The sequence below is a fragment of the Saprolegnia parasitica genome (assembly GCF_000151545.1).
Source record: "Saprolegnia parasitica CBS 223.65 unplaced genomic scaffold supercont2.52, whole genome shotgun sequence".
NCBI lineage: Eukaryota > Oomycota > Saprolegniomycetes > Saprolegniales > Saprolegniaceae > Saprolegnia > Saprolegnia parasitica.
In genome coordinates, this window is record NW_012156446.1 from 50,329 (window position 1) to 77,050 (window position 26,722).

The following is a 26,722-nucleotide window of genomic DNA, read 5'->3' on the forward strand; positions in this document are numbered from 1 at the left end:
TTGGCAACAAAGGCATGTATCGAATCAACCTAAGTCGTCTGTTGTAAACAGACAGCATGGTGGTCTGTTTAATACGATGTAACACCATTCTCGTCCGAATCAAGTGGTGTCATCGTACTTCAACGTCACCATCGCAAGTTGTTGCATACAGCAAAACAAGACGGGGCGATTTCGACTGGCGTTTGCCTTCAAGCTGCATGTGCATAATATGCTTGTAGGCATGTCGAGAGAGGGTAGCGAAAGCGGCGCTTATATGCAGGCAGCATCCTTGAAGCGATCATGCGCCAAAATCTCACACTATTTAGAGATTGACCCGGTGTACCTGTCCCACGCACTGCCGTTCGTTTGTAAAGCACGGGTGTCTTTGGCGGCGTCGCTCCGTTGTGCCAATTGAAGTATCGGTGGCGTGACGACGACGTACACTATTTCGGTGGATGCAATCATTCACGTCCCTGCCGGCTCGCTTCGCCAAAACGGTTTGCGAGTGATCGTCTTGCCGTCAACGCTTCAAAGCGCACAAAAGCACGTCGTCGACGACCCAAAGCGAACCCAATCAGATCAACGCAAGGACTAGTAAATTCGAGAAGAAAACACGATTTCCGAGCAGAGTTTGGACTCTAACTCTCTTAAATCAAGCACCACTACACATGCAATCTTTGGCGCCGCGTTATTTAAGCGGCATCAAAGATCGCGTGGCTCACATCCATTGGTCCACGTCGATTTGAGATGTGGTCCCCTCATGATACGATACTATCTTGGCAACCGAAGTTTCCAATCTCACCACCCACAGCCTAGCAACATGAGCAAGCTCGAAATCAAGTCGCGCGGTTGCTCTGCTCACATGCATTCGATTCCATCAATGAAAACCCTAACCCCATGTTTCCACACTTGTCATGATGCTTTTATATTGGTGCAATGAGCACTGCTGGCATTATTGGGTGGTTTCGTCTATCGGTACTATCAAATAAGTCGGCTGAAACTCTTAACGGTCTACTAGGAAGCTATATTTTGTTTATTTAAATTATGATAATCCAAACGGTGTCGTAGGTAGTACTAGCGCACCCTCTGCGGTCGAAGGATTTACATGGAGAGAAGAATGTCGTCCAAAATGCCGTGGAAGTCGACATCGTCGTCGTCGAGCGCCATCAGCGGTTCATCCTTCATCCACTCGTCCAGCATCAAGATGAGCGCGTCGCCGTCTGTCTCGTTGGAAAAGGCAGGCTCGGGCAGCACGCGGTTGCGGTGGGGCCAGCACACGCCGCTAATGCGCGCGGGAAGGGCGCAACCAGCAATGGAGCACGGCTTGCCGCCGCCGTGGTGCGTGCACTTGGTCCATTGGTGCGCGGCGCGCTCGCAGCCCGGCTCGGAGCACAGAGGCTTGGCTTTGCGCGAGTGCTTGGCGCAAAAGTCACCCGTGCGCACGGTCGTTGCGCAGCCGTCAAACGCACAGTGTTTCTTGCCGCCGTGGCCGACGCAAAGCGACCGCGCGTAGACTTGGTTGAAGCAGTCTTGCACCTGGCACTTGGAGCGGTACCGGTGGAACGAGCACTTGTCCGAGTACGTCATGGTGGGCGCCAAGCAGCCGTTGAAGACGCACGTCATTGGCATCGTTGGAACTTGGTGCTGGCTCATCAAAAGAAATTTGAAATATGGGATCCGCAAAAGGGCACTTGGACTTCTTCCTTCACGTGCGCGACGCTTTATTTTCTCCTTGACAACATGTGTTGCCGCCGATCGCCAGACGCCACGAACTGGCGTACCGTGGCCGCTCCGTGGGCGACAACTGGATTGTTGAAATCAGCGTCGTGTCCAAAACGTGTCGATTCAGGCGGGTTTTATTCGCAATCCTATACAAATACCCAGTTATATGGGCAATGTGTTTTAAACACGAGATAATGAAGAGTCCATCGGAGGAATTCTGCAAAATTGCAGTGGCGCGCTGTTTGTTTGTAAGCCAAACAAGCTACTATCGTAGTATGACGGTCACCGCGCGAGTCCAACGCTAACGCCACGTTGGTAATCGCTCTGCGTGCGATACTTTGTCCCTTCTGGCGACAGCAAGAAGCTTGCGGGCACATCCGCGGCGCCTAAAATTATGCAAAAGTTGCCTCGTTGTGGCCATTTCAAGCGCAAACGAATCTCGAGGCGCCACGTGGATGAAAAAGCCAGTTGTCTCAAAAACTGTGTGCGTCCGGTGACGTTGAAGGTGATGAATGTGGGGTACGTGGCAGTCCAACGGAAGATCGATTTTTCGGACACGCCAACGTGCAGTGATTACAAATGCAGAGAAGACATGCGCCCCTGGCGGATTGTCGTCTCGGGCGCCAATAGTTTGAGCTGAAGTCAATTGCGTCCGATGCGTGCGGTCATACAGGAAGCGATACCGAAGTGTGCACTCGCATGCAAGTGCAGATTCCAATCGAGACCCGACAAGGGCTGTAGTAGTGTAAGGTATCGCAAAACACGTTTATAAATACAAGTCGGGTGTCAATGTAGCTCTAACAACTAATACAGACCGAAACCGCGACGACTACTGCTCAATCGTATCTGCTTTGTGACGCGCTGCTAAATGCGATAATGTCGTCCAAGATGCCGTCCAAATCAATGTCCTGAAGCTCCAAGTGGGGTCCGTCCGTCGAGGCCCATTCATCGAGCATGAGTGCCAGCGCGTCGCAGTTGTCGGGCGTCATCGCCGTCGTACTTGGCATGATCCGGTTGCGGTGGTTCCAGCAAAATTGTCCCACCCGCGCCGGCATCAAGCAGCAGTCGACTGCACACGGTGTGCCACCGCCATGTAGTGTGCACACACCGCCGGCGGTGGCGGGGCGGGCGCAGCCGCCGGCGAATTGGCAAGCGACTGGGACGCGCGTCGTGTGTTTGGTGCAGTAGTCGCCGACGCGGGCGGGCGTCGCGCAGTTTGGGTGCTTGCAGAGCTTCTTGCCGCCGTGGCTCACGCAGAGACGCCGCGCGTAGACTTGATTGAAGCAGTCGTCGACGCTGCACTTGGAGCGGTACCGATGAAAGTGACACTTGTTGCGCGACGGCAGCGACGGGTTGGTGCACCCGTCAAAGAGGCACGGCGATGGTGCTGAAGTCGCCATTTTGTAAATGAAGTAGACAGTCGACTCGGACATGGAAAACAACGAAGCGAGGTGTCCCATGCTCGCACCGAGCACACCAACACTCGGCTCTTAACCGTCCTGGCCTGTGGGCATACAAAAGAACTATTCCTACAAGTCTCTCGCTCCTGAATCAGTTGTCCTCCTGGGTTGTGTGCTGCAAGTTTGTAAATCCTGCAATGTGGGACGCTCCTGGGATATCCCAATGTACATTGTACGTACGTACAAGTACACTTTGGAATTCTATTACATATCTGTCTGTAATGTACGTGTACGCCGCGTATTGTACGAGCAGGTGTCGCCGTCCACTGGTGTCGTTCGGGTTGTGGGGTTGACACATTAGCGCCAAGCAGCAGCATCAAGTGTGCATACTAACGATAATTCGACCTGTGGTAGACGGAACAAGAGACGGTTCCACCGAGGGATGTCATTTATGACGCTAATGGAACGCGCCACAGCCCACGGCAGACAAAAGGGATGAAAAGTGCGAGGTATTAGCATGAACATTGCTGGGCAACCGACTCGGAATTTGAATCGGGTGCCAGACTGCACCGTTCAGACCAGTGTGTTGCCTGCGACTGATTGAACGCGTCTCAGCTAGAATGCATACAGCTATAAGAAAGCTTCATCATAGATAATCTCCCACGCAGAACCACCGTCGTGGCCACGCAGACCAGCCCGCAGACCGCTAGCCGCCACAGGATCCTACTGCATTTGTGACGTTCCAACAGCAATCGCCGAATGATGGTCACTTGTTGAGAAACCATCACTCGACATCTGAGTTCTGAGAGCTCGCCAGACACGCGCCTGAGGTTGCCGACCGGTTGAACGCTCGCAACCGCAAGTTGAGCTCCAACCACGCAATGATTCCAGCCCGTTGTTGTGGTTGACCAAGTTCCTCAACCGAGTGTACACAACGAAGAAATTCCGACAATTTTTTAGCATAGTTTTATCTATAGTAATAGAAGACCCACTTCAACAACAACGATCTTGTGGTTGAGATTTGAACTGGCGACACAATAATGGTGTCTTGATCCTCTGTACCAAATGGCCACGTCGTGCGTCGCCTTCTGGGATCGTTGTTGCGCAGCTGTGAGAGGGTACGACGATGCCAGTTCCAGAGCCCATACTGCCAACAATACAGTCAGTGTCTCACTCCATGGTGCTTAAGACCTTCTTGCTATGGCCACCGACAACGCGCAAGGCGAGAAGAAAATGCTTGTATTCAGTGTTCCTACGAGTCGAACCGATGTGGTCGCATGGCTTAGAACTCGCGGCGCGCAAACTTGGTCTCCGACATAAACTCGACGGCAACCGTTCGGTTGGCAAACCCGCGCCCGTGCAACTCGTTGGACGCGTGCTGCGCGTGGACGACTTCGCCAAACTCGACAAAGATCTAGCGCCAAGCACTGAGCCTATCATGCCAACCAAGAAGAAAGGTGTACCTTGCCGACCGAGGCCGTCTGGTACTGCGTCTCGCCGGGGCGCGGCACGACCATGGACCGGATCGGGCCCGACTTTTCACACTCGGCGCGAATGTCGTCGCAAATGTCCTGGTACTCGTCGTTGTCGGTGAGGTCGTCGGGCGTGACCATGTTGAGGAGCACGATGATGCGCGACGGCGCGCCCAGAGGCACACTGGGCACGATCTGCAGCGGCATCGCTTGGTGCTTCTGCAGCTGCTGCAAGATCGGATCCACGTTCAACAGGAGCGGGTTGGACGACGTCGCGGCTTGCATCATGGTCGTCGTCGTCACGCCCGGGTTGCCGAGCTGCTGCGGCGGCGCGTGCGGGTGGTCGGGCGGGTAGAGGCCGCCGGCCGTCAGCGCCGTACGCACCGTGAGCGTCTTGTCGCCAATCTGCATGTCGTTCAGGCCCGCGCACGCGACCTGCGTGACCTCCGGGTCCATGTACTCGCAAAACCCATAGCCCTACGCAGAATCGCCTCGTCTCGGGGGTTTTTTCCGAATATGGTACCTTGGAGAGATTCGTGTTGAGCTCCTTGACGAGGTGGAACGACTTGAGTGCACCGAACGCCTGGAGGAGCTCCTTGACCTGCTCTTCGTTGAGGTGGTACGGGAGGCCGCCGATGAAGATCTTGCCGGGGCCGTCCGAGACGGACGTCGAGACAATGCCGAGCGCGTTGACGTTGAGCTTGGGGATCGGACCCACGTCCTTGACCGCCGACGGGTTGTAGTCGTTCGGGCGGCGGATCTTGAGCGGCTGGCCGTGGTACGAGACGCCGTCGAGCTCCATGCACGCTGTCGTGAGCTCGATCGACTTGAGTTCGACGAACGCAAAGTGGCGTTCGCGGTTGATGTACACCTGCAGCATGTAAATGCAACCGATGACAAGAGGGGACGTACCGAGACGACGCTGCCGTGCTCTTGGCGTTCGCCCAAGGCCTTGTCGATGACCTCGTTGAAGAAGCGCTCGATCTCTTGCTCGGGCACGTCGCCAAAGCCGCCAACGTACAAACGGCGGGCGTGGCGCGAGTGCTGGTTCCCGGCAAACGCCTGTGACAAAGCGCATGAGCTTTTCGAGGACCATCGATAGAAGAGAGAGCGCTCGTCGTACTTGATGGTGCATGTAGGCCTACGCGATACATGAGCCTTTGTACATAGACATGTGTTGGACGTACGTTGGACGTGGGCGGGCCGAACGACGCGGGGCCGACGACGCCCGAGAGGGCCGCCAAGTTGGCCTGCAAGATGGCTTGGGCTGCGTAGGCAGCCGCGTTCTCTTGTGTGACACCCGGCGGCAAAACGTCGAATCTGATCAGGCGATAAGAGAGGTGCGAGGTGCGACGACGCCATGGCGTACCGTCGAGTGCGCACGCGCCCCGAGCCGCTCAAGGAATAAATACCAAGGCCTTCGAATTCTTCACTTCGCCATGATCGCGCTTGCTGCTGCCTCGGCGGTCGCGCGGGTCGTCCCGGCGCGCCGACCGGTCCTTCGAGCGCGACCGATCGCGCCGCCTTCGGTCATCATGGCGATCGCGCGTGTCGCGATCGCTGTGGCGGCCACCACGCGAGTCGCGTCCACTGCGGTCACGGTCGTAGCGGTCGCTGCGCGACGAGCGATCACGGTCACTGCGCTCGTGGCGATCGCTGCGCGGGTACGCATCGCGCGAGCCTTGGTCGCGGCGCGGCTCCTGCGCATCCGCATATTGGTCGCGATGGCCCGGCGGCGGCAGGATGGAGGGCGGCGGTGCGCCTCCGTTCTCTTGCTGCTGCTGCTGCATCCACGCGGGCAGTACCAGTTCACGTCCCCGGCCGGCCATCTTCCACTCGTTCGCTTTAAGCCGCAGAATCGCCGATTGGTCGATGGGTCTGACGCCCTTTTTATTCCAACATCCAATTCGACATACAAGTATCAAGTGTAGCATCCAAATCGGATAAAAAAATGGCACGTGGGAAGTTCGATTTTTCAAAATACTGTGGTCATTGAAATAGTGTAATTTAGTCGACGCCATCGACTAAACAGAAACGGGCCAGGGTCGCCACGAACGACTGGAAGTGGTCCTCTAGCGCACGCGATCCCGTGGATACAGGTCGATCGTTGCTTCGTATGATGTCGTGCACTGGTCGAAGCGCGGTATCGATTGCGCGACGCAGCAGCCTAACCACGCCCGTGCTTTAGTCGCTCGTTAGTCGAAAGAATTGCGGTAAAATTGAAATGCAACACGGGAATTTGTTGAAGCTGCCGTTATATCCCAGTAGTCAGCGCAGCATGCTCGCCATCGACGACCGCGGCTTCGTGGCCCTCAACAGCTTCTTCGACACGCTCCAGGCCATGGAGCAGGCCTTCTCGGTGCTCGTGGCGGCGCCATCGTCGCCCGCGACGGCCGACCTGCGCCTCGCCGTACTCACCGCCGTGGGGCTGCTGGCCGCGGGCTTTGGTGTCGCCGGCCATCGCGCGCCCCGCGCCTACGTCTTTCTCCAGATGAGCTTGATTGGCATCGCCATGAGTCCCGAGGCGCTTCTTGGTCCGACGAGCCTCTGGTCCGTGCCGAGCCTGGGCTTTGGGCTGCTTCTCGGACTCCTCGGCGCGGCGCTGCCCAAGGTCGCGATCGTCGTCATCGCATCCGTGGCCGTCAACCGCAACGTGTACACGCAGTACGAGCTGCCGCTGCTCGCGCGCGTCGCCGTCCCTCTCATCCTCACGCTCATCTTCGCCAAGGCCGTCGCCGACGACGCCGACATCCGCACATATGTGCTCGCGCTCTCGGCCATCCAGGGCGCCGACCTGCTCCAAGAAGTGCTCTTGGGCCTCTTGGAGCTCGAGCAAAACCGGAGCTCGCTGCTCGCAGGCCTCCTTATCTTTGTGCAGCAGTACCAACGCATGCTCGAGACCAAGCCACCGGTATTAGTCGCCCACGCCAAACACGACTAAGGGTTCGACTACCGAAAGTACTTGTACTATGGACGGGTCGACTGCCCGCGAAGATCACGCGAGCTTCATGTTCCACTAATGAAGACATAGATGACGTTCATCTCGATCGTCAACGCAACAACGCAGCAGAGCGTACCGATTTCAAGCGGGTGACGGCTTGGAAGCCGTGCTCCGAGAGGCTGTGGCCCTTGCCCGAGTCCTTGACGCCGGTCCACGGCAGGTGTGGATCGACAGCATCGCAGCGGTTCTACCACATAGAACCCATCTTCGTCTCTGCCCACGCGAGATCTTGGACGGTACCATGTAAACGGTGCCGACGTCCAAGTGGCGGCCGATCGTCATCGCGCGCTCCTATTACCTCCATCATCGTCGTCGGTACCAGGTTTCGCTGCAGCGTCGTACGTGGCTCGTCGTGAAGATGCCACCCGTGAGGCCAAACGCGCTCTCGTTCATGCGTCGGATCGCCTCGTCGTCCGAGGCAACGGGCATGACGCCTACGCCAGCACCCGTCGTCATCGCTACCATCCAACCCAATTCGTACCCAGAATCGGACCGAACGACTCGTCGACCATGAGGCGCATGTCGTGCGTGCAGTCGGCCACGAGTGTGGGCGGGAAGAAGCGACCGTGGCCCGCTGCGTCCTGCACTTCGCGTGGCGCGGCCGTCTTGGTGAGCACCCGCCCGCCCTTGGCTACCGCATCAGCCACCTACACAGATACGTGCGCCATGGGCGAGGGATATCGAGCGCGTCATCTACGTGGTGTGCCAGCGTCGCCGTCGAGGATCCCTTGAGCGCCATGGGTCCGAGCGTCGTCGTCTGCTGCAGCGGATCGCCCAGCTAGCGAGAGAGAGAGAGATGTTGCGCCATGGTGCTATCCAGAGAGAATGTACCTCATAGGCGTCAAAATGGCTCGTTGCGAGGGCGAGGAACTCGTCGTACAAGGATGTATGCACGTAGACACGCTCGACGGCGCAGCACGACTGGCCTGCGTTGTAGCACGCGCCGTCCACGGCGCCCGCGGCGGCGGCGGCCACGTCGGCGTCCGGTGCAATGTACAGGGCGTCCTTGCCGCCAAGCTCGAGCGTCGCGTTCAGGAACCGGTTCTTGTTGGCGATCGTCTGGAAGACGTCGCGGCCCCTAGGACACACCTTGACATATATGGGCGATGCATCGACGCGCACCCGCGCACCGAGCCCGTGAACGAGACGAACTGCACATCGGGATGCGCAATGGCATTGGCCGCCGTGCCATGGGCCATTTGCTCGGCGCGGAGGAGGTCGACGGGGAAGCCCGCGGCCTCCAGCGTCGATTGGAAGCGGCGGCCGCAGAGTGGCGTTTGCGGCGAGTGCTTAAGGAGCACGCCGTTGCCAGCAAGGAGCGCCGGCAGCACCGAGTTGACCACCGTCATCATCGGGTAGTTCCACGGCGCGATGACAAAGACAACGCCGACAGGCTCCTTCGTAATGCAGCGGAAGAGCTTGTCGTCGTCGTCGTGCGGAAACGTCGTTGGGGCCAGCGCCTTCTCCGCGAGCGCAATCATGACCCTAGATACGCATGCGACGAGAGATGGTACGAAGAAAGAGATGGCGTCGACGTACTTGGCCCGCTGGATCGTGCCACGGACTTCCCCCTTGGCCTAGACGGGGTCGCGGAAGAGGGTGCAGTATACAAAAGGACGCACCTGCGCCAGTGGCTTGCCCATTTGCAGCGTAATCTCGGTCGCGATCTCGTCGACTTGGTCGTTGAGGACGTCGACCCACTTGGTCGCAATCGCTTGGCGTTGCGCGAGCGTCGTCGTCGCCGCCCAGTGGCGCTGCGCTTTCTTTACGCGATCGATCGTGTCCAGGACGCTGGCCGAAGACGCTTCCGTCACATGCGCCACGGGCTCGAGCGTGTACGGGTTCTCGACAGCAAACCTACAGCATCGTACGCTTCCATGCTCGACGTCACGGCCTACGTGGTGGCCGAGGCGAACGTCGCCGCGGGGGCGCGCGCCAGCTTGGTCGTCTGCCGAAGCACTGTCTTCTACGATCGCATGCGCGGATGAGGCCATGCACCTCCTGCCTGCAGCCGTCTACCTGCAACGTTGGCCACATGCTTCGTCGTCGTTGGGCCAGATAGTCACTACTTGAATCTTGCCCAAGCCCAAGTAATAGGCTTGAGTATGGTATACAAACAGCAAGCTTCTTTCTTGGATACGTGATGCACCAATCAGCGGCCACTTGAAGTGGCCATTGCGATCTTCGACTCTGAGAACGAACGCAGACGGCGATGGGCGGTCTACTTCAAGCCAAAGCCGTCAGCTGGCAGAAGAAGCAGCGGCTGCTTGGACTCTGGTTCTTCTTCTACCATCCTACTAGAGTACCATGGAAGCCACCGTAGACATCTGGCGACCGAGGAATGCTAGACGCAGGTATGCACTCGATTAGGATGCTCGTTAACTAGATCTCGCTGGGGCCGCCGAACGGGTCGACTTCGGTCTCGCTCGTGACGTAAGCGGCCGTGATACCGCCGTCGACCATGAACTTGGTGCCAGTGATGTAGGACGCATCGTCGCTGGCGAGGAAGAGCGCGGCTTTGGCCATCTCGGCCGCCTCGCCAAAGCGCCCCATCGGCACGTGCACGAGGCGGCGCTGCTTCTTGGCCTCCGAGTCGAGGAACTTCTGCAGCAACGGCGTGTTGAGCGGGCCCGGGCACAACGCGTTCACGCGAATGTTCTCGCGGGCGTGGATGACGGCGAGCTCGCGGCTGATGGCAATCACCGCGCCCTTGCTCGCCGTGTAGGCCAGCTGCGGCGTCGCTGCGCCAATGCACCCGACGAACGATGCTGTGTTGATGATCGAGCCGCCGCCCGCCCGGCGAAGCGCCGGGATCGCATGCTTGCAGCCAAAGAAGACGCCTTTCACGTTGATGTCCATGCTATGCCATATAGCTATGAGCAATCGAATGTGCGCCATCGAAGCACGTACGTGAGGTCCCAAACCTTTTCCGAGGTCGCGATCGCATCGTCGTCGTCGCCGTGCATGATGCCGGCGTTGTTGAAGAGCACGTGGAGGTGGCCATACGTCTTTTCGGCAGCATCCACCATGGCCTTGCACTCGTCGCTCTTGGAGACGTCGACGCGGATCGCGGTCGCGACGTTGGGCTTGCCCACGAGCTTGGCAATCATGTCGGCTGTTTCCTGCGCGGCTTCGAGGTTGAGGTCCGCGCACACGACGCCTTTCGCGCCTTCCTTGGCAAAGAGCAGCGCGCTCTTCCGGCCGATGCCACCGCCGGCGCCGGTCACGATCGCCACCTTCTTCGCCACGCGCCCTGCCATGCTGCTAAGACTCTAAATCCAAAATGAGCATCTTCAACTGCGATCTTCCAGCATGAAATCGCACTGCAATATAATGATCTGATCTGCATCATGTATAGAATCTTTATGAGAATTAAATAAAACGCATGATAATAATTTCCATTGAAATCGTGTTTCTTTGCAATGGTCCGCGTTGGCCATGACGTGGCCCTTTGCAGCCCCACCCGGCGAGAATCTGTCATAATATTGGAGCATGGAATAAAAATAGATGCGCCAATACACAAGATAGATAATATTATAAAGGAATGAAAACGAAATAGAATTGTATTTTATGACCCATAAGATCTGAACCTGCAACCACTTTGCCTTTGTCGCCCGAAACCGCAATGCTCGTCCGAGCGATCTTCCCGCGGGCCCGCGCCCTCTCGACGAGCGCTAGCAGTCTTCGCTTCCTCATCGTCGAGGGCTACTCGCCCGAAGGCCGCGCCGAGCTGCAGCGGGGCGGTGCCACGATCGCGTCCGAGCTGTACGCGAACGTGCTCAAGACCGTGTCGCCGATGGCCGTGACCCACGACGTGCTGCACCCGGCAGACGGCCCGTTCCAGGCACCCGACTTGAGCAAGTACGATGGCGTCGTCTGGACAGGCTGCAGGTACGCGTAGCAATACTGTCGTGACCGTCCCACCTACCGACCTCGCGGTAGCTTGACGGTCTACGAAACGGACGACGAGCGCACGGTGCGGCAAATCGACCTCGCCAAGCAGATCTACGCCTATGGTATTACAACACATGCTTGGTGCTCCAGACGCCTCATGCCATCCTGTAGGCGTGCCGCAGGTAGATGCGACGCTGACGAAAGCATGCCATGGCCTCATCCTGTGGCGTCTAGTTTGGGAGTTGCTGGGCCGCGCAGATTGCAGTCTTTGCAGCGGGCGGCAAGGTCGCCAAGAATCCAAACGGCCGAGAAATGGGCCTTTCCCGCAAGGTGCGATGTGCGTGTAGCATCGTACGCGGCGAACGCTCTGTGTTGATAGATCCAATTGACGCCCGAGGGCCGGAGCCACCCCATGTACGAGGGCAAGTCGACGGTCTTTGACGCGTTCACGAGCCACTACGACGAGATCACGCACGTGCTCCCGGGCGGCTTGACCTTGAGCGCGAACGCGTTCACGTCGACGCAGTCGGTCGCCGTGCGCTTCTTGAACGTACGTCGTGACGTGTGTGATGGAAGGGACCATGGTTGCGCTAGGGTGACTTTTGGGCTGTCCAGTACCATCCCGAGTACGACCTGCGCGAGATGGCGCGGCTCATCTACTGCCGCCGCGAGAAGCTCACCAAGTACGGCAACTTTGCAAGCGTCGACGATGCGTGCCGGTGCGTAGCTCTTGAAAGAGGATATGGACTGATGGCATGCGTAGCTTTGTGGACGACCTCGAGACGCTGCACGCCAACCCGGCGCGCTACGACATTGCGTGGCGTCTTGGTATTGACGAAGACGTGCTGGACGAGAACATCCGCCTCTGCGAAGCGCGCAACTTTGTCAAGCACCTCGTCGTGCCCTACAAGCTCGCGAGACAGTGGCAGTAAGCCCCTCGTCGACGATCCGTGTTAATAGAAGGGTCGTCCACGCCTTGGGTCTTGGCATTCACAGCATCTCTCTGTTGGACCGGTTGCAGTACTGGGATAGGCATATATTGTCTGAGTCAAAGGTCGTTCATTGTTCGCATGTTGATGTGCTGCGTCGAGAGCATGCTCGCACCTCGTGCTGCCACGTGTCAAGTCTGCTTTGACGAGGCCGTCGTCACGCCATACCGCCTGTCCCACGGTCCTCTGCACGTCTACGTCACTCTCCAAGCCGAGTCGATGCTGTACGGCGTGCTCGCACAGCTCAAGTGCCCCATCTGCATTCGACCGACCAGCTTGGTTCGCTGGCGGCAGCGGCGAGGCAAGACGAACCCGCACCTCCAGCAATTTGAAACAAAGGTGCAGTCAGCGTGCGACGTCGCATGCCCGCGCTGCCACACCTACACATCGATGCTGCTGCCAGAGATGACGTGCGACTCGATCCAGCCACTCACACTGCCAACACACCTCGCACAGCACGTTCCAGAGCTTCCGACGCGCTGCGGCCAGTACCGCCTCTCGACCGACGCGCTCTACGACTACGTTCGTGCCACGTTTCCGGGCCACGACGATGTCATTCTGAGCGCCATTTTGCCACTCATCCACGACGTCGGAGAGGCGTTCTTCCTTCGCTGGCGCCGCGATGCGCCGTTCATCACGTCACCGTGCTGCCAGGCCGCCTTGTGCTTTGTTTGCAAGGTCGGCGGTCACCACTTGGGACAACCGTGTGCGCTTTCCGAGGCGATTGACGGCGTTGCGCAGTGCCCAAGCTGCACCTCGTCAAGGGCGACGGCTGCGACTCGATGAACTGCTTTTGTGGCACGGAGTTTTCGTGGGCAATGTAGCGCCGAACGTTCCAGCTCCAACGCGTGCGTCCCGAGGCGCTCGCAACGCTACGAAGCCTACTGCGCCGTCATCTGCCGCATCTTCGGTGGTCCATCGTCCAGCGCCATCTGCCGGCCAGTGAAGCCTACTACCGGTCGCACTTGGCGGCTGCGACAAAGGCTTCGCTGCCCGATACGCTCGCCCCGTGGCTCGGCGACAACGGCATCGAGCTCGGTAGTAGACGTCGACAGCGCTTCGTGAGCTCTTGTCGACCGCCGAGATCTCGTCGTCGAGAGCGACCGAGGTCACCAACTACGCGTGTCATTGCATCTCGGCAGCGATGAGCAACGTCGCACACCTCTCTCCATGCCTGCCACCTCGGACGACGTATCACTTGAGCGACGCCGCCTTTCTGCTGGATGGGAATGGCACGCTTCGCGCCGTCTCCTTGCGCTATCATGTGTCGCAGATGGATCGATGGACGCCGCCCGTCCACGCACCGCTTCGCACCTTCCTTTCCACCGTGCTGATGATGACGGATACGATCGGTGACCACAGCCTCATCGTCGTGTCGCTCCAGCAGCGCGATGCATTGAACCTCGCGTTTGTGGACGCCAGAGATTGCCGGCCGCGCGTTCACATTGCACTTTAAGGACACGTGGCGTCGTGCCGGCGGCCTCTGGTGCGCTGGCCACGGGGCACGATCCAGCACCGTCTCCGGGTGGTCGAGTGGGCCAACGATGCCGTTTTAGCGATCATGCGGCGCGCGAGAGAGCGGTGACGTTCATGCTGCCGGCCGACGACGACGAAGCGAGCATCGATGACATGTGCAGCATTCTCTTCATTCACGCTGATCATTACCGATGGAATAAGCATTGGGTTCTTTGTACGCTGCGTGCATTTTACGCCACGTGCTGGTGGCCTCGTGCATGATGTGGCAGAATCAGTGCAGCCACGATGATGGGCGACTGGGATATGACGCCTTGTCGGTAGTAGCCGCTGATGGTCCCAGTCACCGGATCTAGCAGCGGTCTCCTGCGCCACTAGCTATCCTGCTCGTGTGATGCATTTCCAGTTGCTATGGGTGGTGTTTAGAAACACCAGATGTAGTTGCTTTGTGACAAAGCGGGGTTGCGCAGCAGATTTAGGCCGACGACGTGAACTTGGTCACGGCCTTCGTGCCTTCCGAGACGGCGTGCTTGGCAAGCTCACCAGGGAGCATGAGGCGCACGGCGGTCTGGATCTCACGCGACGACAAGGTCGACTTCTTGTTGTAGCGCGAGAGCTTGCCGGCTTCGGACGCAATGCGCTCGAAGATGTCGTTGATGAACGAGTTCATGATCGACATGCCACGCTTGGAGATACCGGTCTCCGGGTGGACCTGCTTGAGCACCTTGTAGATGTACGTCGAGTACGATTCCACGCGCTTGCCCTTCTTGGCCTTGCCCTTCTCGCCCGTCTTCTTCGGGGCCTTGGCGGACTTCTTGCTCGGGGTCTTGGCCATCTTGCTGGTTCGAATGGAAATTCAAAAATGAGTTGAATTGCGCCACCAAACTCCAGCCGCGCCAGGTCGACCGCCAAGGCGCGACTTGCACGCGTCTGATTGGCGCGTGAACTGCCTCTCGATTCGGATTGGCTACATTTGGCGGGACAAGCCTTTGATTGGCGGAATAATTTCGTACGTTTCTATGATTGGTGCGTTTTGGTCGGCGGCCATTCTGGCGCGCGTCCAGCACTCATTTTAGATTTTGATCTCTACAACACAAGCACAAGATGTCTGGCAAGGGTAAAGCTACGGGTGGCCGCGGTGCCAAGGGCAAGGCTTCGTCGCGCTCGTCGAAGGCCGGCCTCCAGTTCCCGGTCGGTCGCGTTGCCCGCTTCCTCAAGAAGGGCCGCTTCGCCCAGCGCATCGGTGGCGGTGCCCCGGTCTACCTCGCCGCCGTCCTCGAGTACCTCTGCGCCGAAATCCTCGAGCTTGCCGGCAACGCCGCTCGCGACAACAAGAAGTCGCGTATCATTCCGCGCCACATCCAGCTCGCGGTCCGCAACGACGAAGAGCTCAACAAGCTCCTCGGCGACGTGACGATCGCGTCGGGCGGTGTGCTCCCCAACATCCACAACATCCTCCTCCCCAAGAAGACGTCGCTCCCGACGAAGGAGGCCAAGTCCACGAAGGCGTAAATCCGTGCACCTCCATCATTCATTCGGAAGCTCGCTTCCACTTCACCTGGCTTTTTTAAAAGCCACCCACTCTTTGAGAAAGCTCATCGTCTGCAGTGCAAAGCAGGCACAGTGTAGAGACAGACTACTGTACGATCTAGAAACCAGTTCTCGTGTCGGCGAGGCAACATCTCAACACGACGCACATCTAGTGTCCGTACCAGATCCATGCCTCTACGGCCGACTAGAAACTAAAAGTGGAAATTCAATTCACTAGTGTACGACGGCATGGGTGTCACAGCCCCACGGACGTCCACGGCTTGGCGGTTGCGGGCGGCTTGGCCACCTTGATCGGGCTCACGCGGATCATGCTTCGCGGGAGCTCTGGTCGCGCGGGCGTGAACTGGAAGCTCTTGAAGCCCATGAAGCCAGCAATCGTGTGCGGGCGCGGCGACGGCAGCGCCGCACTCGACGCGTCGTCGTCGACTTTGTCGGGCTCGAAGAAGAGCCGCCGTGGTTGAGGCTTGTGCAACATCGGCATCTCGACCGTAAAGACGTCGCCGATGCAGAGGCCATTGTCGCCACAGCCGCCAAAGATCATCATCTAGCACAGGCCAGCATCACTACGATGACTGCAGAAGTGTACTGGCACGCGCACTTGGTCCTTATAGATGCTAAACACATGCCGTATCCGCGGCGGGATTGGCGGCACGCTGGCGAGCGTCGACCAGCGCTGGAGCTCTACACCGACGACCTTTTTTCTACATTAGGCCTCGATGGAGAACGACCGCACCGAGGTCGAGGCAGTGAATCGCGCCGTCGTCGAAGCCGCGGTACGTCTTGCCGCCAAAGAGGAAGAGGCAGCACGGGTTGATCGGGTGATGCTGCATCACGTGCCCATACCGCGCACTGGGCGGCGTCCCGTCCAAGGGCGCAACGACGTGCCAATGACACGTGCGCACGTCGAGCGCGTACACTAGGTTGTTGGCCAAGCCCGTGTCGGGCGGGAGGCTCTCGCTCCGCGGGCGCTCCGGACTCGGCAGCGTTGTCGTTGTCTTGGCCGTTTGACCGCCAAACACGAGCATGTAGCTCGTGCCATGCAGCATGATGGCGCTATGGTGCGAGCGCGGGCCCGGCGAGCTGCCCGTCATCGCCGGCTCGTACCAGCACAAGGTGGCAAGGTCGAGGCGCTGGAGGTCTTCAAAATACGCGTCTTTGCTGAGCATCCGGTCGAGGCCGGACCCGCCGTACATGTAGAGCGTCTAGTACTTTTGTTTGAAAATGATGGACAATAGTGTCTTCCGATAGTACGTTGTCGTGGTAGACGAGGCTGTGGCCGCGCCGCGCGATCGGCACAAAGTTGGCGTGGCCGTCTGCGCCGGCGCACGAGACGACTGCGCGGCGCCACACGAAGGACGCAAGGTCCAAGATCGAGAGGTCGTCGTAGAGGTTCTTGGTGTTGAGGCCGACCTCGGGGCCTTGGCCGCCAAAGAGCCAGAGCTCCTTCTTCGCCGCATCGATCGCACAGGCGTGCCCGCAGCGAGGCGACGGGACGTTCCCGCTGCACTCGATCGTGCGCCACATCTGCGTCGCAAAGCTGTACTGAACGAGGCGGCTCGACCGCTCGCCGTTGTCTTCGAATCCGCCGAAGAGGTAGAGCGCGTCGTCAAGCGTACCGCCCGACCCGCCTACGCAGCATGAGCATGCCATCGTTTCTTGGCGATGGTCTTGCCCTGGCGCAAATGCGGGCGGTAGTTGTAGCGCTGCGGAGGCGGCGCCGCGAGGCGCCACGTCATCGACTCGAGCGGAACGCGTGGCGGGTCCCCAGCCTCGCGGAGCTTGGCCTCGACCACGTCGTCCGGGGCCTTGATCTTGATGCGGCGGACCCTCGCTGGCGATTGCATGGGCCACGCGAGATATATTTAGATGATCAAGGTCACTCATACGAAGTTCAAAGTCGCGGACTCCAAATAGGGCTGTGTGGGCTAAGTGCAATTTCTTATTTCGTTGGTACATTGGTCGGCATTTGTCTCGTGGAGCCTCGCAAAGGTATGGCTGCCATCAAGCAAGTAGATTACTCGTGTAATTTATGACCTCGCTGCCATACTGTAGCTCTTGTGGGAGAGCGGCAATACGTGCCAGGTCAGGAATGACCCCCGATCTGCGCCTACACCGCTGTTGGTCGTCGCACTGCTTGCGCTATGATGGAAGTAGGACGGTAGCGGACACGAGATGACCGACAACCTACATCGCGGAACCTTGCAAGCGCTTCTTGTTGTCGTGACGAGTAAATGTTAGGGGTGGCATAGATGCAACTCGTGTGATGCGCAGGGTTATTGGAATCCACTCGTCTCGACACGGAAGGAGTATCGAACCCTCGCTGCAGGATATCGTTGGTTGTCGTGACTCGACCTCGATAACCAACGCTTTTTTAGCACACCAGAGGCCAATCGCGCAACGGGGTGGTCATGGCGTTGCGGAGCTTTCATCTTCTTACGTAGAAGAATGGACCCTTTCTCTTGTATGTACCGGTGTGATCGGAGAGCCATATCTTGGGCGGCGAAAGATCTGTGCAATTTGCTTCCCTCATGGTCGACGACAATGACCCCTGCTCGTACGAGCAAGCATACACACATGTGGACCATGAGCGAGGTTTGAACTTGCACCTCCGTATGTATTAATAGTTCAGTCGCCTCAAGACCTTCGTAGTGTGTAGATCTCAATGCTCCAAACCTCGCGCGATTTTTGAAAATGGACTTTGAGATTGCGCGCCAAGAAATACCGGATACAATATGTTATCCGGTTCAATCCCCCTCAATCAAGACGTCGCAGATGCTGTGCAAGCTTGATACAGTATCGACCAAGCAAGCGATATAACTGGACAGCTTTTGGAACCAGTCGATACTTCAACAACCCAGCTCCCGGGATGTGGCCAATGAATTCGCAGCTTCGTAGCAGATGGCTCGGCCCACCTTGGCCGCTTGATATACTATCAAGTTGGCAATAGGTCCCTGCTTCATGTCGCACCACGTCGCTCCGCAAGGTTGAGAGAGTGCAGAAGCCGTATCCCACCCGAGCCTGCTAAATCTTGCCGTAAAGCCAAGTAGTACCTCATTGGTGCTGCCGTAAGCTAATAGAGGCTTCTTCAGAGGCTCTATGTTTTTTTAAATGCACCCATGCCACATCCTTATCGAGTCGATAGCTCGCCACCTTGATACTTACTCGCGCGGCGCAGCTGCTGCGTGGGTGCATTCGATAAGGGCAGCTGGATACTACTGGACGTTCCGTCGCATCGCTCAACGTTTGGACCGATATGCTCACTTTCACATTATCACTTATCAACAACAATGGCCTCGAACAAGTGGACGAAGAAGGAGGTTGGAACTTGATCCTTGCCACGCCTGTCGACTTATCATGCTTCTGTGAACTAGCTTGACCTTCTCAAGTCCGTCCAACCGAGCCTCACGACGTGGAAGGCGGCGGCTGCCGCTTTTCCTGGCCATGGCCCCGAAGATTGCCGCCAAAAATGGCTCTCGGAGTATAGCATTCCGTCCAAGAACAGGGGCCTGTGGTCGGCAGACGAAGACGACCGGCTCCGTTATGCCATGCGCGAGACGACCAAGTGGCTCAAGGTGGCTGAAATCGTCAAGACCCGCTGGTACGATGCACCCCTCGCCGAAGGCACGTTAGCCTTACGCCTCTTCCTACAACTAGTTACCGCCAGTGTCAGAGCCGCTGGGCTCGCTTGGGCAAGGAAGACGGCAAACCCAGCGCCACGGCGCCGGCGACGACCGAGCTGCCCATGGACCTTTTCGACTTTGAGGACTGCGACCTTTCGACCATGCTGCACATGACGCCGTCGACGGAGGCAGAAAACGTGGAGCAGCACTGGAACAACTGGATGCAACTGCCGGTGTCCGACTGTTCCGATACCTTGGCGCTGGACTTTGCGATGGACCGAGCCATGGTGCTTGCGCCGGTCACGATGGAGCTGGCGCAACTTTGGCCGCTTTCGCCCGAGTTTGTGGAGTTCCAAGCGCCACCGAGCTCTGCGGACATTGCCACGAACGTTGCCTTTTGGCCCGACATGGGCGTCTCGGTCCAAGTCTGAGCGCATTTCTCCTATTAAATTATTCGCGTAATCATCGGTCTACACCCCATTGCCTTCTCAAGCAATTTACTGCAAAACACGATGGTGTGCATTCAAAATACTGGTAACTATCGCACACCGTAAAAGTAGACTCCCTCTGCAGCTTCACAGCGCCACTTGTGTGACGTCACAATTGTGTCGCATACCTATATACCAGCTGCTCTAAAACCATATGGAAAATATCGGACAATGTTGCATTAAACACAGTATTGTCATGCGTTCCTACATCATCTCTTCTTTCTGCGGTTCATTTGTAAAAAAGTGCAATAAGGTGCTCCAGGGGGGGTTCGAACCCTCGACCTGCGGCTCATAAGACCACCGCTCTAACCAGCTGAGCTACAGGAGCAGTTGCGCAGCATTTCGCAAGACTGAAGCCAATAAGTTATTTAAAAAAGATGTGAAATCTAGTCACGAAATTGAATGAGCTGGGTACAAGGGTCATTTTAAATACCTACTATGTACACTCTGTCGCCAAACTACGCGTTGTTGAACGAATAATAGTATTACTGAAGGTGATTGAGGTCGCGGTAGCTGGGCTGCTGGTTGGACGCGCCGATGGGTGGCAGTGGCTTCGTGCCCGACGTCATCGCCGAGAAGCTCTGGGGCTTGGTTTTCCGGTTGAGTTTCGGCGGTGGGCCAAGGCTCGGTGGCGTCGCCGTCAGCGTCGTGGGTTTGAGCACTTGTAGGACGCCGACGTTTGGGCTCCGGCCAAACGTCTTGTTGTACGTGTCCTCTCGGTTGAGGAGCTCTCGCTTGATGTACGCCATCTCCTCGACTGTCTGCTGGACGAGCGCATCCTTGGTCGCAACCTCTGCAGACGTATCGCAACGACCCTATTCTAATAGTAAAATAGTACCTTGCTCGAGCTCGGAGATGCGGTTGACGTCCTCGACGCGGCTGTCGCGACGCGCATACACAGCTTCCCACTCGCGCACCTTGGCAATCAGAACTTGTTGCTGTTCTTGGAGAAGCCCGCGGGTTTTTTCGAATTGCGCTGCACCCGCACATGTGAGGAACATGGGGTGCGCGAACCACTACCGTTGAGCAGCTGGGTCTCGTTGACGTGTTCGTCCAGAAGATGCTCGAGCTCCGCCTTGTGCTGGCGCGCGAGACCTTCGAGCGCCTGGGTTTTCTCCGCGGCGAGGCGCTTTTGAGTGTTCCTCCACTCGTCTTGCTTGTGCTATGAGCACTTTGCTCGACGCATTCAGGTCGCTTCTTCCAGTAGGTACCTCGAGTACGGCCGCTTGCGTCTTGAGGTCGTCCTGGAGCTTTCGAATCGCGTCGGCTTGGTCGGCCACGAGGCGCTGGCTCGCCTCAATGGCTTCCTCTTTGGACGCAACGACCGTCCGATGCTGGTCGCTCAAGGTTTGTACCAGCATTTCGCGCTCCCGGTCCTTCTCGAGCTTGGCCACGTGCACTTGGCGGGCAACTTCCCGCGCGTGGAAGCTCGCTTCGTCCTGGATCTGCTTGTCGTACTCGGCGCAACGTCGCTCGAGGAGCTTCTCGAGCATCCCCTTTTCGCTGGCAAACGCTTCGTGGGCTTGGGCCAAAGCGGTGGCCGACGCTGCTTGGTGCGCCGATAGCGTCTCTGCAGTGGCTTGCTGCATCTTGGCTATTGTTGCTGCGTGCGCCTCCCGTAGTGATGCCATTGCCGCGGCATGTTCGTCACCAAGCTGCAGTACGACGCTGCGCTGAGTGGCTTCAAGGGATGCTAGCTGCCGTCGAAACTGGTCGTCTAGCAGCCGCTGAAGGAAATATGGTTGCGCGCGGATGTACCTTGCGCTTGCAGAAGCTTGTGGAACTCGGCGCGGTCGTATGCGTTGGATGCTTCGTGCTCGGTAACCTTTTGCTTCCACACGTCAATCTGGGACTGTACGGCGGCAAGGTCGCTCGCATGCATCGAGAGAAGGAACCCTCGCTGCTCGTCGACGTTGCTCTGCATAGTCTGCTGTGCTTCCTCGACAGCTGCAGCGCACATGCATGAGTTTTACATGACGTGTCTACCTTTGGCGATCGACGCTTGCATGGTGGCGCGGAGATCATCGACTTGTGCCTGGTGCGCTTGGCGGAGCGTTGCGAGCGCGTCGTCGTGGCCCTTGGTCAACGTCTCGAGTTTCTTTCTGAGGGCGATGAGATCGGCTTGCGCCGCTTCGCACTTGGTTCGTTCCTTCTGCAGCGCCTTGGAGTCGTGGTCCCGCTGGCCTTCCTAAATCGCAAATGACCGTAGCGTCAAAATTTAACAGAAATCATACGAGCTGGCCGAGCTTTTGTTTGAATTCTTTGGCCTCTTTGGTGGACGCCGTCTCGGCGAGCTTGAGTTGCTCGGCCAACAGCTTGGCTTCCCCTTTGAAGCGCGTAAGATCTTTGTTGGCTGCCGCGAGGTCCTTGGTTGTTGCGGCGAGCTGGTCCTGTGCTGTTTGCACCGCCCCTTGGCTCTGCCAGCATCGACAACGTCTGTTGAATGATAGACATGATTGCAACGTACTTTGGTCAGCTCGGCTTGGAGTGCGCGCGTTTTAGACTCGAGGTCGTTTTTCTGCGTCTCGGATACGTGTTGCGCCGACTGCATGAGTGCGTCAATCTGCTTTTGGTGTTCCAGCGCAAGGCGAGCTTCAAGTGCGCGGAGTGCAGCGGCGCTCTCGGCCTCCAGCTGCGCCTTGGCTGCTGCCAGCGCCACGTTCGCGTCTGTGACTGCCTTGTCCAAGCGCTCCTTGGAGGCGACTAGTCACAGCCATCATGTAGCCAAAGTTATGCAGTGCACACGCACCGTGGAGCTGCGCGAGCTCTGTCTTAAGCGCTTGTACACGGGCGTTGAGCTCCGATTCTTTGGCTTGAAACTCGATCAACTTTTTCTGTGCCGCAAGAAGCTGCTTCTTGAGATCGTCTTCGGTCTTGATGGCATGGGCGTCGTTGGTCTTGATGAGTTCGCGGAGCTTCTTGACTTCCGACTCGTGGGCCTTGAGCGTCGCAATGCGCTGAGCAAGCTCCGTTTCCTTGGCGCGCATCTCTAGGGCCCACGCCGCCTCCTTCTCCGAGAGCCTACGACATAGTTGACAGTCCATCACAAAATGCTTTGTCTACTCCATGTGGTTGGAATCGCGGGCCTTAGCCACTGCATCGAGGTTCGCGGCAAGCGCCGTGCGGTCACACTCGGCCGCCTCAAGCGCCAACCGGGCGCGCTGCACTTCGTCCTGAAGCAGTTGCATCTGCTTGTCCCGCTCGTTTAGCTGGGTCTTGAGCGTCTGCACAACGACCTCGGCGTTCTCGCTTTGGCCTTGCTGGGCCTTTTTGAAGGCTGCAAACTCGATCTCGACTTGCTTGGACGACGCTTTCAGCGCCGAGAGCTGGGTCTCGAGGTCCTAAAACAATTCATTTTCGCAATCACCGGCAGTCGTCGGGATCGAACCCGTACCTGTTTCTCGGAACGGAGTTGCGTTTCGCTGCCACGCAGCGTCTCGAGCTCGGCCAAGAGCCGCTCCATCTACGCACAGGAGCTTTGGGTTGCACCGTTGGAGCCGCGTCGCAGTCGACCTTGGAGACCATCTCGTTCTTGAGCGTGTCTGCCGACGTGTTGCACTCGAGCTCGCGGCGCTTGACCGCCATGCGCATATCAAGCTCCGTCTTCTCCTGTATCTCCACCAACGTCCGTCGGTGCGCCTCTTCCATGACACGGAGCTGCTTTTGGCACTGGGCGCGTAGCTCGTCCTATTTGATGCAAGTTGAATTTCTACATGACAAATCCATCGTACTTGTTCGTTGAGCTGGGCCGTGAGCATGTCGTTGTACTTTTGGTTGGACGCAGTGACCATGTCGGCAACCTCGTCCGAGTGCTTCTTGCGCAACGCGTCGGCTTCCTTCTACAAGCATGACTTTGCACCGATGGTCACCATGGCAGGATACCGTACGCTGCCGTGGTGCACCTTGGCCTGGACGGCGTCAAGCGAAGCTTTGAGCGACGCGACGCGCTCGTGAAAGGCGGCGCGCACCTTCTTGACGTCGTCGGCCATGGCCTGCAGCTCGCGCTTGTAGCTGTCGTCCGACGCCTTGGCGGCCTTGGTGACTTCGTCCTTGTACCCTTGGAATTGGGCGAGAGCCTCTTGCTTCTCGGTGCGATGCCGGTCCTTGATCTTCTTGAGCGACTCGGCGCCTTTGAGTGCCGCCTCTTTCTTCTCGAGCGACTCCTTGAGGCTGGCCATCTTGGCGGCGGCGTCCCGCGCGACAGCCTCGGTTTCGCGTCGGTGGCTCGCCGCCGTGGCCTGGAGCTCGGACGCTGCGTCCTCGTTCTTGGTGTTGAGGAGGAAGATGACTTTGGTCAGCTGCGCGATCTTCTTGCTCATCTTGAGCTGCAGGTCCGCGTCCATCGCCGCCATCCCAACGGCCTCAACGAGGCTGAAACCGGTTTCACCATTTACAGACCTTTTCATACGCGTTTAGTGTTACGCAGGATGGGCGAAAGCGATTTGTCCCCAAAGATGTGTCGATATGTGGGCTTGAGCGCTGTTGAAACGCGCACGAATCGCGCGTAGTGGGCCCGTGATACTGTACTCGCTGTGACGCGTGCTTGCTAAACGACTCGGGTCTTGGTCTGCACGCTCTAGCATAACACTATATGATTCGAAGTGGATAATAGTGTAGGACGAAGGCCAAGAAGGCCAGGCACAAGCGTATCTTGAAGAGCCGTCGGCAATGAGCTGGGCTGCGCCGACCGAGCCTGCCGTCCTGAGCATTGGTAAGGGCACATTTGCACCTGGAAGTCCAAACGACATGCATATAGCGGGTGCGACCTATCCCGTTTTCTTCACCTACGGCCAGGAGGACAGAAGCCTCCAGATCACGATTGTGTGCGTGTCAACGAGCACTGAGTTTACGACGACGCTGCCCGCGACGACCGTCGAGATCCTTGCCTCCGCTGCCAAGTGCGACGCCGCGTCTCATGTGCGATGCATTTCGTCGCGGCTTCCCGATTGACGTGTTGGCAGGCGTTCCAGGCGTTCCTCATCGACCATGTTCGATTGCGCGTTGACGGACGCACCCGCGCGTTCTTCCTCAGCAGCGTACAAACTATCAATTTGTCAACTTGATACTCTCTCGTCACGTTTTATGGTGCTAGACGCGCTTCCACGACCGCCATTTCGACGCTGGGCGCGTCACTGACGCCGAGCACGGATCGGGGAAGCGCCTTGTGCGCCAGTTTGACGATGTGGTGCGGTCGCTTGCCGACCAGCGCACTGTACGTGTCTTCTTCGTGAGGGTGTTCTGGCGGACGAGTGCGATCGTTGCCCTAGCTTCAAGAGCGCATCATGTGGAGTAACCAGCAGCTGATGGACACCCTCGTAAAAGGCTTCGAACACATGCAGGAGCTTGCGGCGCGCTTTGGTAATACGAGACACTGCGCTCAGCATAGCACCTTGGCGTCGTCTGTAGTGCAGCACGATATGGTCGTGACCCAGCTTGCCGCCGACGTGCAGCAGGTAGCACATCGGTGATCGAAGCGGTGACCAAGTACATGCATTGTGAACTTAGTGGCGACGCCTCGACATGGAGAGATACCGCGACTGGATGCAACTACAGCAGCACGACCGTAGGTGTCACATCGAAGAGCTTTCGTGGAAGGCGATGCTCTCTAGATCGCACCGTCGAAGAACTCGAAGAGAGGCTGCACGTGGTCTTGGACCGCACGCAGGTACAGAGCCGATTGCGTAGAAACGTCAAGTATCGTTGGTTAGAGCTTAGTGGCCACGTGCAGCGCACTGGAAACCTCGCTCAAGGTCCAGCTCCAAGACGCGGAGAAGTCGTCGGCCCTTCGACACCGCGCGCTGGACATCGAGACCAAGGCGATGCAGCAAAATGTACGACAAAGTCTACTTCGGATTCGACCGACATGGCACTATGCAGCTCGACGACCACCAAGTGCTCATGCGGCGGGAAATGGATCGGCTGCGAGATGCGCTGGGTCTGCTGAACGACGCTCATTGCAATACCTCCAAACAGCTCGCCACGATTGTCGTACGTTGTCTCGGCGAGCCTGTGCGTGCTAGTGATGTCGCCAAGTAGAGCCAGATGGACTCGGTGGACGACCTCGCTGAGCGCGTTAGCTGTACCGCCAAGCTCGTGGCGCAGCTTCGACAAGATCACATGGATGTATGTCTGCAAAGTGCTTTGGATGTTTGCCTATAGACGTGCTTAGATGCTGCCCAAGCTGCAGGAGATGTACATCGGCGAGCGGCGGCGCGAAGCCATCGCTGCGATCGACCAGCTCAACTTTTCGGCGCTCAAACCTCCCGCGAGCTATAGCTAAGAGTCTAAGCTCAATCATCGTCCAATAAGCTCTAGACATCTGTATGTGGATGCCGATCCTGGAAGATCGCAACGTGGTCATCCGGATAGTATATCCGGAACGTGTGCCACAGCCACGTGGGGTCATTTTCAAAGTCCACGTGGCCAGCAAGTCCAGCATGTCGTCCGCGCCCGCCAAGCTTCGCCTCCGCAACGAGAAGCACTCGAGCAACATCACCAAGCGCGGCAACGTGCCCACGTCGACGCGGGTACGCACCGCCCATGCAGCGCCCACCGAGGCTAACGTGCATCTCTAGGTCGTGCGCGAAGAAGGCTACAAGGTCGGGCCCGTTGTGCTCGGCGTGCTCTTCTTCCTTGTTGTCGGCTCGGCCATCCTCGAGGTCCTCCGCGCCGCGCAGTTTGGCGGCTTGTAAGCGCGCTCCAAGCCGCGCATCTAGTTAGGAGCTAGCGTCGTCGTCGACGAACGTGCGAGCGCTAATGCAGCAAGTTGTATCTATCGAAGTGGGCCGCATCTTTGCAACCACGCCACGTAATCGCAAACCAACGGCTTCGCTGCCTTGCAGGCGTCCGATTGGCGCCCGAACCGTCGCCGTCGTCCCACACATTGTACACCTCGTCCGCGGTAAACGTGGCATGGCACGCGAGGCCAGATACACTCGCTATGCCTGCACGCCATCCTGTAGATACAGGTGGAGAGGCCCGCGGCAGCAGCGAGGAAGCCTCGCTTTGGCAGCAGCGCCGGTGATGAAGAGAGAAATGCAAATCTGGCTGTCAGTCCGCATTGGCCTGCAGTGCCAAAACGGCGGTTGTGCCACGCGACCCGTCAGCGAACTCAAGCTGCTTTTCTTAGGACA

At 58.0% G+C, this 26,722-nt stretch overlaps 15 protein-coding genes and 1 non-coding gene across 16 annotated transcripts; 7 read left to right on the top strand and 9 right to left on the bottom strand.

Annotated features, from left to right (window-relative positions):
• Nucleotides 1-1,080: 1,080 nt before the first annotated feature.
• Nucleotides 1,081-1,608, bottom strand: SPRG_10112 (hypothetical protein; the record flags this gene model as incomplete). Its single annotated transcript, XM_012349259.1, has 1 exon — nucleotides 1,081-1,608. The coding sequence occupies one exon, from the start codon at nucleotides 1,606-1,608 to the stop codon at nucleotides 1,081-1,083; it is 528 nt and encodes a 175-aa protein (XP_012204649.1).
• Nucleotides 1,609-2,537: 929 nt separating this feature from the next.
• Nucleotides 2,538-3,161, bottom strand: SPRG_10113 (hypothetical protein; the record flags this gene model as incomplete). The annotated part of the gene is made up of 1 exon (XM_012349260.1): nucleotides 2,538-3,161. The coding sequence occupies one exon, from the start codon at nucleotides 3,159-3,161 to the stop codon at nucleotides 2,538-2,540; it is 624 nt and encodes a 207-aa protein (XP_012204650.1).
• Nucleotides 3,162-4,317: 1,156 nt separating this feature from the next.
• Nucleotides 4,318-6,428, bottom strand: SPRG_10114 (hypothetical protein). Its single transcript, XM_012349261.1, has 7 exons — nucleotides 5,943-6,428; nucleotides 5,761-5,893; nucleotides 5,697-5,714; nucleotides 5,486-5,635; nucleotides 5,097-5,444; nucleotides 4,565-5,050; nucleotides 4,318-4,515 (listed from the first exon to the last, which is right to left on the bottom strand). Exons 3-7 carry the CDS (start codon nucleotides 5,706-5,708, stop codon nucleotides 4,384-4,386), a joined length of 1,128 nt encoding a protein of 375 aa, XP_012204651.1. The 5' UTR covers nucleotides 5,709-5,714; nucleotides 5,761-5,893; nucleotides 5,943-6,428; the 3' UTR covers nucleotides 4,318-4,383.
• A 383-nt stretch (nucleotides 6,429-6,811) lies between these two features.
• Nucleotides 6,812-7,611, top strand: SPRG_10115 (hypothetical protein). The gene has a single exon (XM_012349262.1). The coding sequence runs from the start codon at nucleotides 6,852-6,854 to the stop codon at nucleotides 7,512-7,514; it is 663 nt and encodes a 220-aa protein (XP_012204652.1). The 5' UTR covers nucleotides 6,812-6,851; the 3' UTR covers nucleotides 7,515-7,611.
• On the bottom strand, nucleotides 7,517-9,466 carry SPRG_10116 (hypothetical protein). The gene is made up of 10 exons (XM_012349263.1): nucleotides 9,197-9,466; nucleotides 9,114-9,151; nucleotides 8,697-9,059; nucleotides 8,406-8,652; nucleotides 8,272-8,352; nucleotides 8,056-8,221; nucleotides 7,917-8,008; nucleotides 7,815-7,865; nucleotides 7,651-7,761; nucleotides 7,517-7,589 (listed from the first exon to the last, which is right to left on the bottom strand). The coding sequence occupies exons 1-10, from the start codon at nucleotides 9,215-9,217 to the stop codon at nucleotides 7,569-7,571; spliced, it is 1,191 nt and encodes a 396-aa protein (XP_012204653.1). The 5' UTR covers nucleotides 9,218-9,466; the 3' UTR covers nucleotides 7,517-7,568.
• A 464-nt stretch (nucleotides 9,467-9,930) lies between these two features.
• On the bottom strand, nucleotides 9,931-10,854 carry SPRG_10117 (hypothetical protein). The gene is made up of 2 exons (XM_012349264.1): nucleotides 10,485-10,854; nucleotides 9,931-10,434 (listed from the first exon to the last, which is right to left on the bottom strand). The coding sequence occupies exons 1-2, from the start codon at nucleotides 10,832-10,834 to the stop codon at nucleotides 9,957-9,959; spliced, it is 828 nt and encodes a 275-aa protein (XP_012204654.1). The 5' UTR covers nucleotides 10,835-10,854; the 3' UTR covers nucleotides 9,931-9,956.
• Nucleotides 10,855-11,186: 332 nt separating this feature from the next.
• Nucleotides 11,187-12,405, top strand: SPRG_10118 (hypothetical protein). Its single transcript, XM_012349265.1, has 7 exons — nucleotides 11,187-11,465; nucleotides 11,517-11,590; nucleotides 11,640-11,650; nucleotides 11,703-11,798; nucleotides 11,848-12,018; nucleotides 12,063-12,187; nucleotides 12,232-12,405. The coding sequence occupies exons 1-7, from the start codon at nucleotides 11,200-11,202 to the stop codon at nucleotides 12,398-12,400; spliced, it is 912 nt and encodes a 303-aa protein (XP_012204655.1). The 5' UTR covers nucleotides 11,187-11,199; the 3' UTR covers nucleotides 12,401-12,405.
• Nucleotides 12,406-12,562: 157 nt separating this feature from the next.
• Nucleotides 12,563-13,913, top strand: SPRG_10119 (hypothetical protein; the record flags this gene model as incomplete). The annotated part of the gene is made up of 4 exons (XM_012349266.1): nucleotides 12,563-13,142; nucleotides 13,199-13,277; nucleotides 13,338-13,495; nucleotides 13,558-13,913. 4 exons carry the CDS (start codon nucleotides 12,563-12,565, stop codon nucleotides 13,911-13,913), a joined length of 1,173 nt encoding a protein of 390 aa, XP_012204656.1.
• A 418-nt stretch (nucleotides 13,914-14,331) lies between these two features.
• Nucleotides 14,332-14,765, bottom strand: SPRG_10120 (histone H2B; the record flags this gene model as incomplete). Its single annotated transcript, XM_012349267.1, has 1 exon — nucleotides 14,332-14,765. The coding sequence occupies one exon, from the start codon at nucleotides 14,763-14,765 to the stop codon at nucleotides 14,406-14,408; it is 360 nt and encodes a 119-aa protein (XP_012204657.1). The 3' UTR covers nucleotides 14,332-14,405.
• Nucleotides 14,766-15,034: 269 nt separating this feature from the next.
• Nucleotides 15,035-15,492, top strand: SPRG_10121 (histone H2A.1; the record flags this gene model as incomplete). Its single annotated transcript, XM_012349268.1, has 1 exon — nucleotides 15,035-15,492. The coding sequence occupies one exon, from the start codon at nucleotides 15,035-15,037 to the stop codon at nucleotides 15,440-15,442; it is 408 nt and encodes a 135-aa protein (XP_012204658.1). The 3' UTR covers nucleotides 15,443-15,492.
• Nucleotides 15,493-15,716: 224 nt separating this feature from the next.
• On the bottom strand, nucleotides 15,717-17,110 carry SPRG_10122 (hypothetical protein; the record flags this gene model as incomplete). Its single annotated transcript, XM_012349269.1, has 4 exons — nucleotides 16,733-17,110; nucleotides 16,215-16,683; nucleotides 16,080-16,162; nucleotides 15,717-16,025 (listed from the first exon to the last, which is right to left on the bottom strand). Exons 1-4 carry the CDS (start codon nucleotides 17,003-17,005, stop codon nucleotides 15,717-15,719), a joined length of 1,134 nt encoding a protein of 377 aa, XP_012204659.1. The 5' UTR covers nucleotides 17,006-17,110.
• Nucleotides 17,111-18,768: 1,658 nt separating this feature from the next.
• SPRG_10123 (hypothetical protein) lies at nucleotides 18,769-19,532 on the top strand (the record flags this gene model as incomplete). Its single annotated transcript, XM_012349270.1, has 3 exons — nucleotides 18,769-18,798; nucleotides 18,853-19,079; nucleotides 19,136-19,532. 3 exons carry the CDS (start codon nucleotides 18,769-18,771, stop codon nucleotides 19,530-19,532), a joined length of 654 nt encoding a protein of 217 aa, XP_012204660.1.
• Nucleotides 19,533-19,843: 311 nt separating this feature from the next.
• On the bottom strand, nucleotides 19,844-19,917 carry SPRG_30141. The gene has a single exon. It is a non-coding gene; the product is annotated as a tRNA-Ile (tRNA).
• A 142-nt stretch (nucleotides 19,918-20,059) lies between these two features.
• SPRG_10124 (hypothetical protein) lies at nucleotides 20,060-23,961 on the bottom strand. Its single transcript, XM_012349271.1, has 14 exons — nucleotides 23,477-23,961; nucleotides 23,321-23,428; nucleotides 23,103-23,276; nucleotides 22,957-23,052; nucleotides 22,653-22,930; nucleotides 22,339-22,610; nucleotides 22,057-22,292; nucleotides 21,824-22,006; nucleotides 21,576-21,777; nucleotides 21,348-21,536; nucleotides 20,801-21,306; nucleotides 20,610-20,751; nucleotides 20,428-20,565; nucleotides 20,060-20,382 (listed from the first exon to the last, which is right to left on the bottom strand). Exons 1-14 carry the CDS (start codon nucleotides 23,939-23,941, stop codon nucleotides 20,075-20,077), a joined length of 3,297 nt encoding a protein of 1,098 aa, XP_012204661.1. The 5' UTR covers nucleotides 23,942-23,961; the 3' UTR covers nucleotides 20,060-20,074.
• Nucleotides 23,962-24,232: 271 nt separating this feature from the next.
• SPRG_10125 (hypothetical protein) lies at nucleotides 24,233-24,882 on the top strand (the record flags this gene model as incomplete). The annotated part of the gene is made up of 4 exons (XM_012349272.1): nucleotides 24,233-24,300; nucleotides 24,346-24,506; nucleotides 24,551-24,625; nucleotides 24,682-24,882. The coding sequence occupies exons 1-4, from the start codon at nucleotides 24,258-24,260 to the stop codon at nucleotides 24,880-24,882; spliced, it is 480 nt and encodes a 159-aa protein (XP_012204662.1). The 5' UTR covers nucleotides 24,233-24,257.
• A 1,119-nt stretch (nucleotides 24,883-26,001) lies between these two features.
• Nucleotides 26,002-26,413, top strand: SPRG_10126 (hypothetical protein). Its single transcript, XM_012349273.1, has 2 exons — nucleotides 26,002-26,116; nucleotides 26,165-26,413. The coding sequence occupies exons 1-2, from the start codon at nucleotides 26,027-26,029 to the stop codon at nucleotides 26,279-26,281; spliced, it is 207 nt and encodes a 68-aa protein (XP_012204663.1). The 5' UTR covers nucleotides 26,002-26,026; the 3' UTR covers nucleotides 26,282-26,413.
• The last annotated feature ends 309 nt before the right edge of the window (nucleotides 26,414-26,722 follow it).

Bases quoted from the DNA above. Each gene is read 5' to 3' on its own strand.
- SPRG_10114 (XM_012349261.1), bottom strand. The intron at 5,051-5,096 runs GTACCATATTCG...GATTCTGCGTAG, and splicing joins TCAACACGAATCTCTCCAAG to GGCTATGGGTTTTGCGAGTA. The intron at 4,516-4,564 runs GTACACCTTTCT...GCTTGGCGCTAG, and splicing joins AGACGGCCTCGGTCGGCAAG to ATCTTTGTCGAGTTTGGCGA.
- SPRG_10115 (XM_012349262.1), top strand. From the start codon at position 6,852: ATGCTCGCCATCGACGACCGCGGCTTCGTGGCCCTCAACAGCTTCTTC.
- SPRG_10116 (XM_012349263.1), bottom strand. From the start codon at position 9,217: ATGGGCAAGCCACTGGCGCAG. The intron at 9,060-9,113 runs GTACGTCGACGC...ATGCGTATCTAG, and splicing joins GGCACGATCCAGCGGGCCAA to GGTCATGATTGCGCTCGCGG. The intron at 7,762-7,814 runs GTACCGTCCAAG...TCTATGTGGTAG, and splicing joins ACGTCGGCACCGTTTACATG to AACCGCTGCGATGCTGTCGA.
- SPRG_10117 (XM_012349264.1), bottom strand. From the start codon at position 10,834: ATGGCAGGGCGCGTGGCGAAGAAGGTGGCGATCGTGACCGGCGCCGGC. The intron at 10,435-10,484 runs GTACGTGCTTCG...TATATGGCATAG, and splicing joins GAAAAGGTTTGGGACCTCAC to CATGGACATCAACGTGAAAG.
- SPRG_10118 (XM_012349265.1), top strand. From the start codon at position 11,200: ATGCTCGTCCGAGCGATCTTCCCGCGGGCCCGCGCCCTCTCGACGAGC. The intron at 11,466-11,516 runs GTACGCGTAGCA...ACCTCGCGGTAG, and splicing joins GTCGTCTGGACAGGCTGCAG to CTTGACGGTCTACGAAACGG. The intron at 11,799-11,847 runs GTGCGATGTGCG...CTGTGTTGATAG, and splicing joins AAATGGGCCTTTCCCGCAAG to ATCCAATTGACGCCCGAGGG.
- SPRG_10124 (XM_012349271.1), bottom strand. From the start codon at position 23,941: ATGGCGGCGATGGACGCGGACCTGCAGCTCAAGATGAGCAAGAAGATC. The intron at 23,277-23,320 runs GTACGATGGATT...TGCATCAAATAG, and splicing joins CGGCCCAGCTCAACGAACAA to GACGAGCTACGCGCCCAGTG. The intron at 21,778-21,823 runs GTATGATTTCTG...TTTGCGATTTAG, and splicing joins AACAAAAGCTCGGCCAGCTC to GAAGGCCAGCGGGACCACGA.
- SPRG_10126 (XM_012349273.1), top strand. From the start codon at position 26,027: ATGTCGTCCGCGCCCGCCAAGCTTCGCCTCCGCAACGAGAAGCACTCG. The intron at 26,117-26,164 runs GTACGCACCGCC...GTGCATCTCTAG, and splicing joins ACGTGCCCACGTCGACGCGG to GTCGTGCGCGAAGAAGGCTA.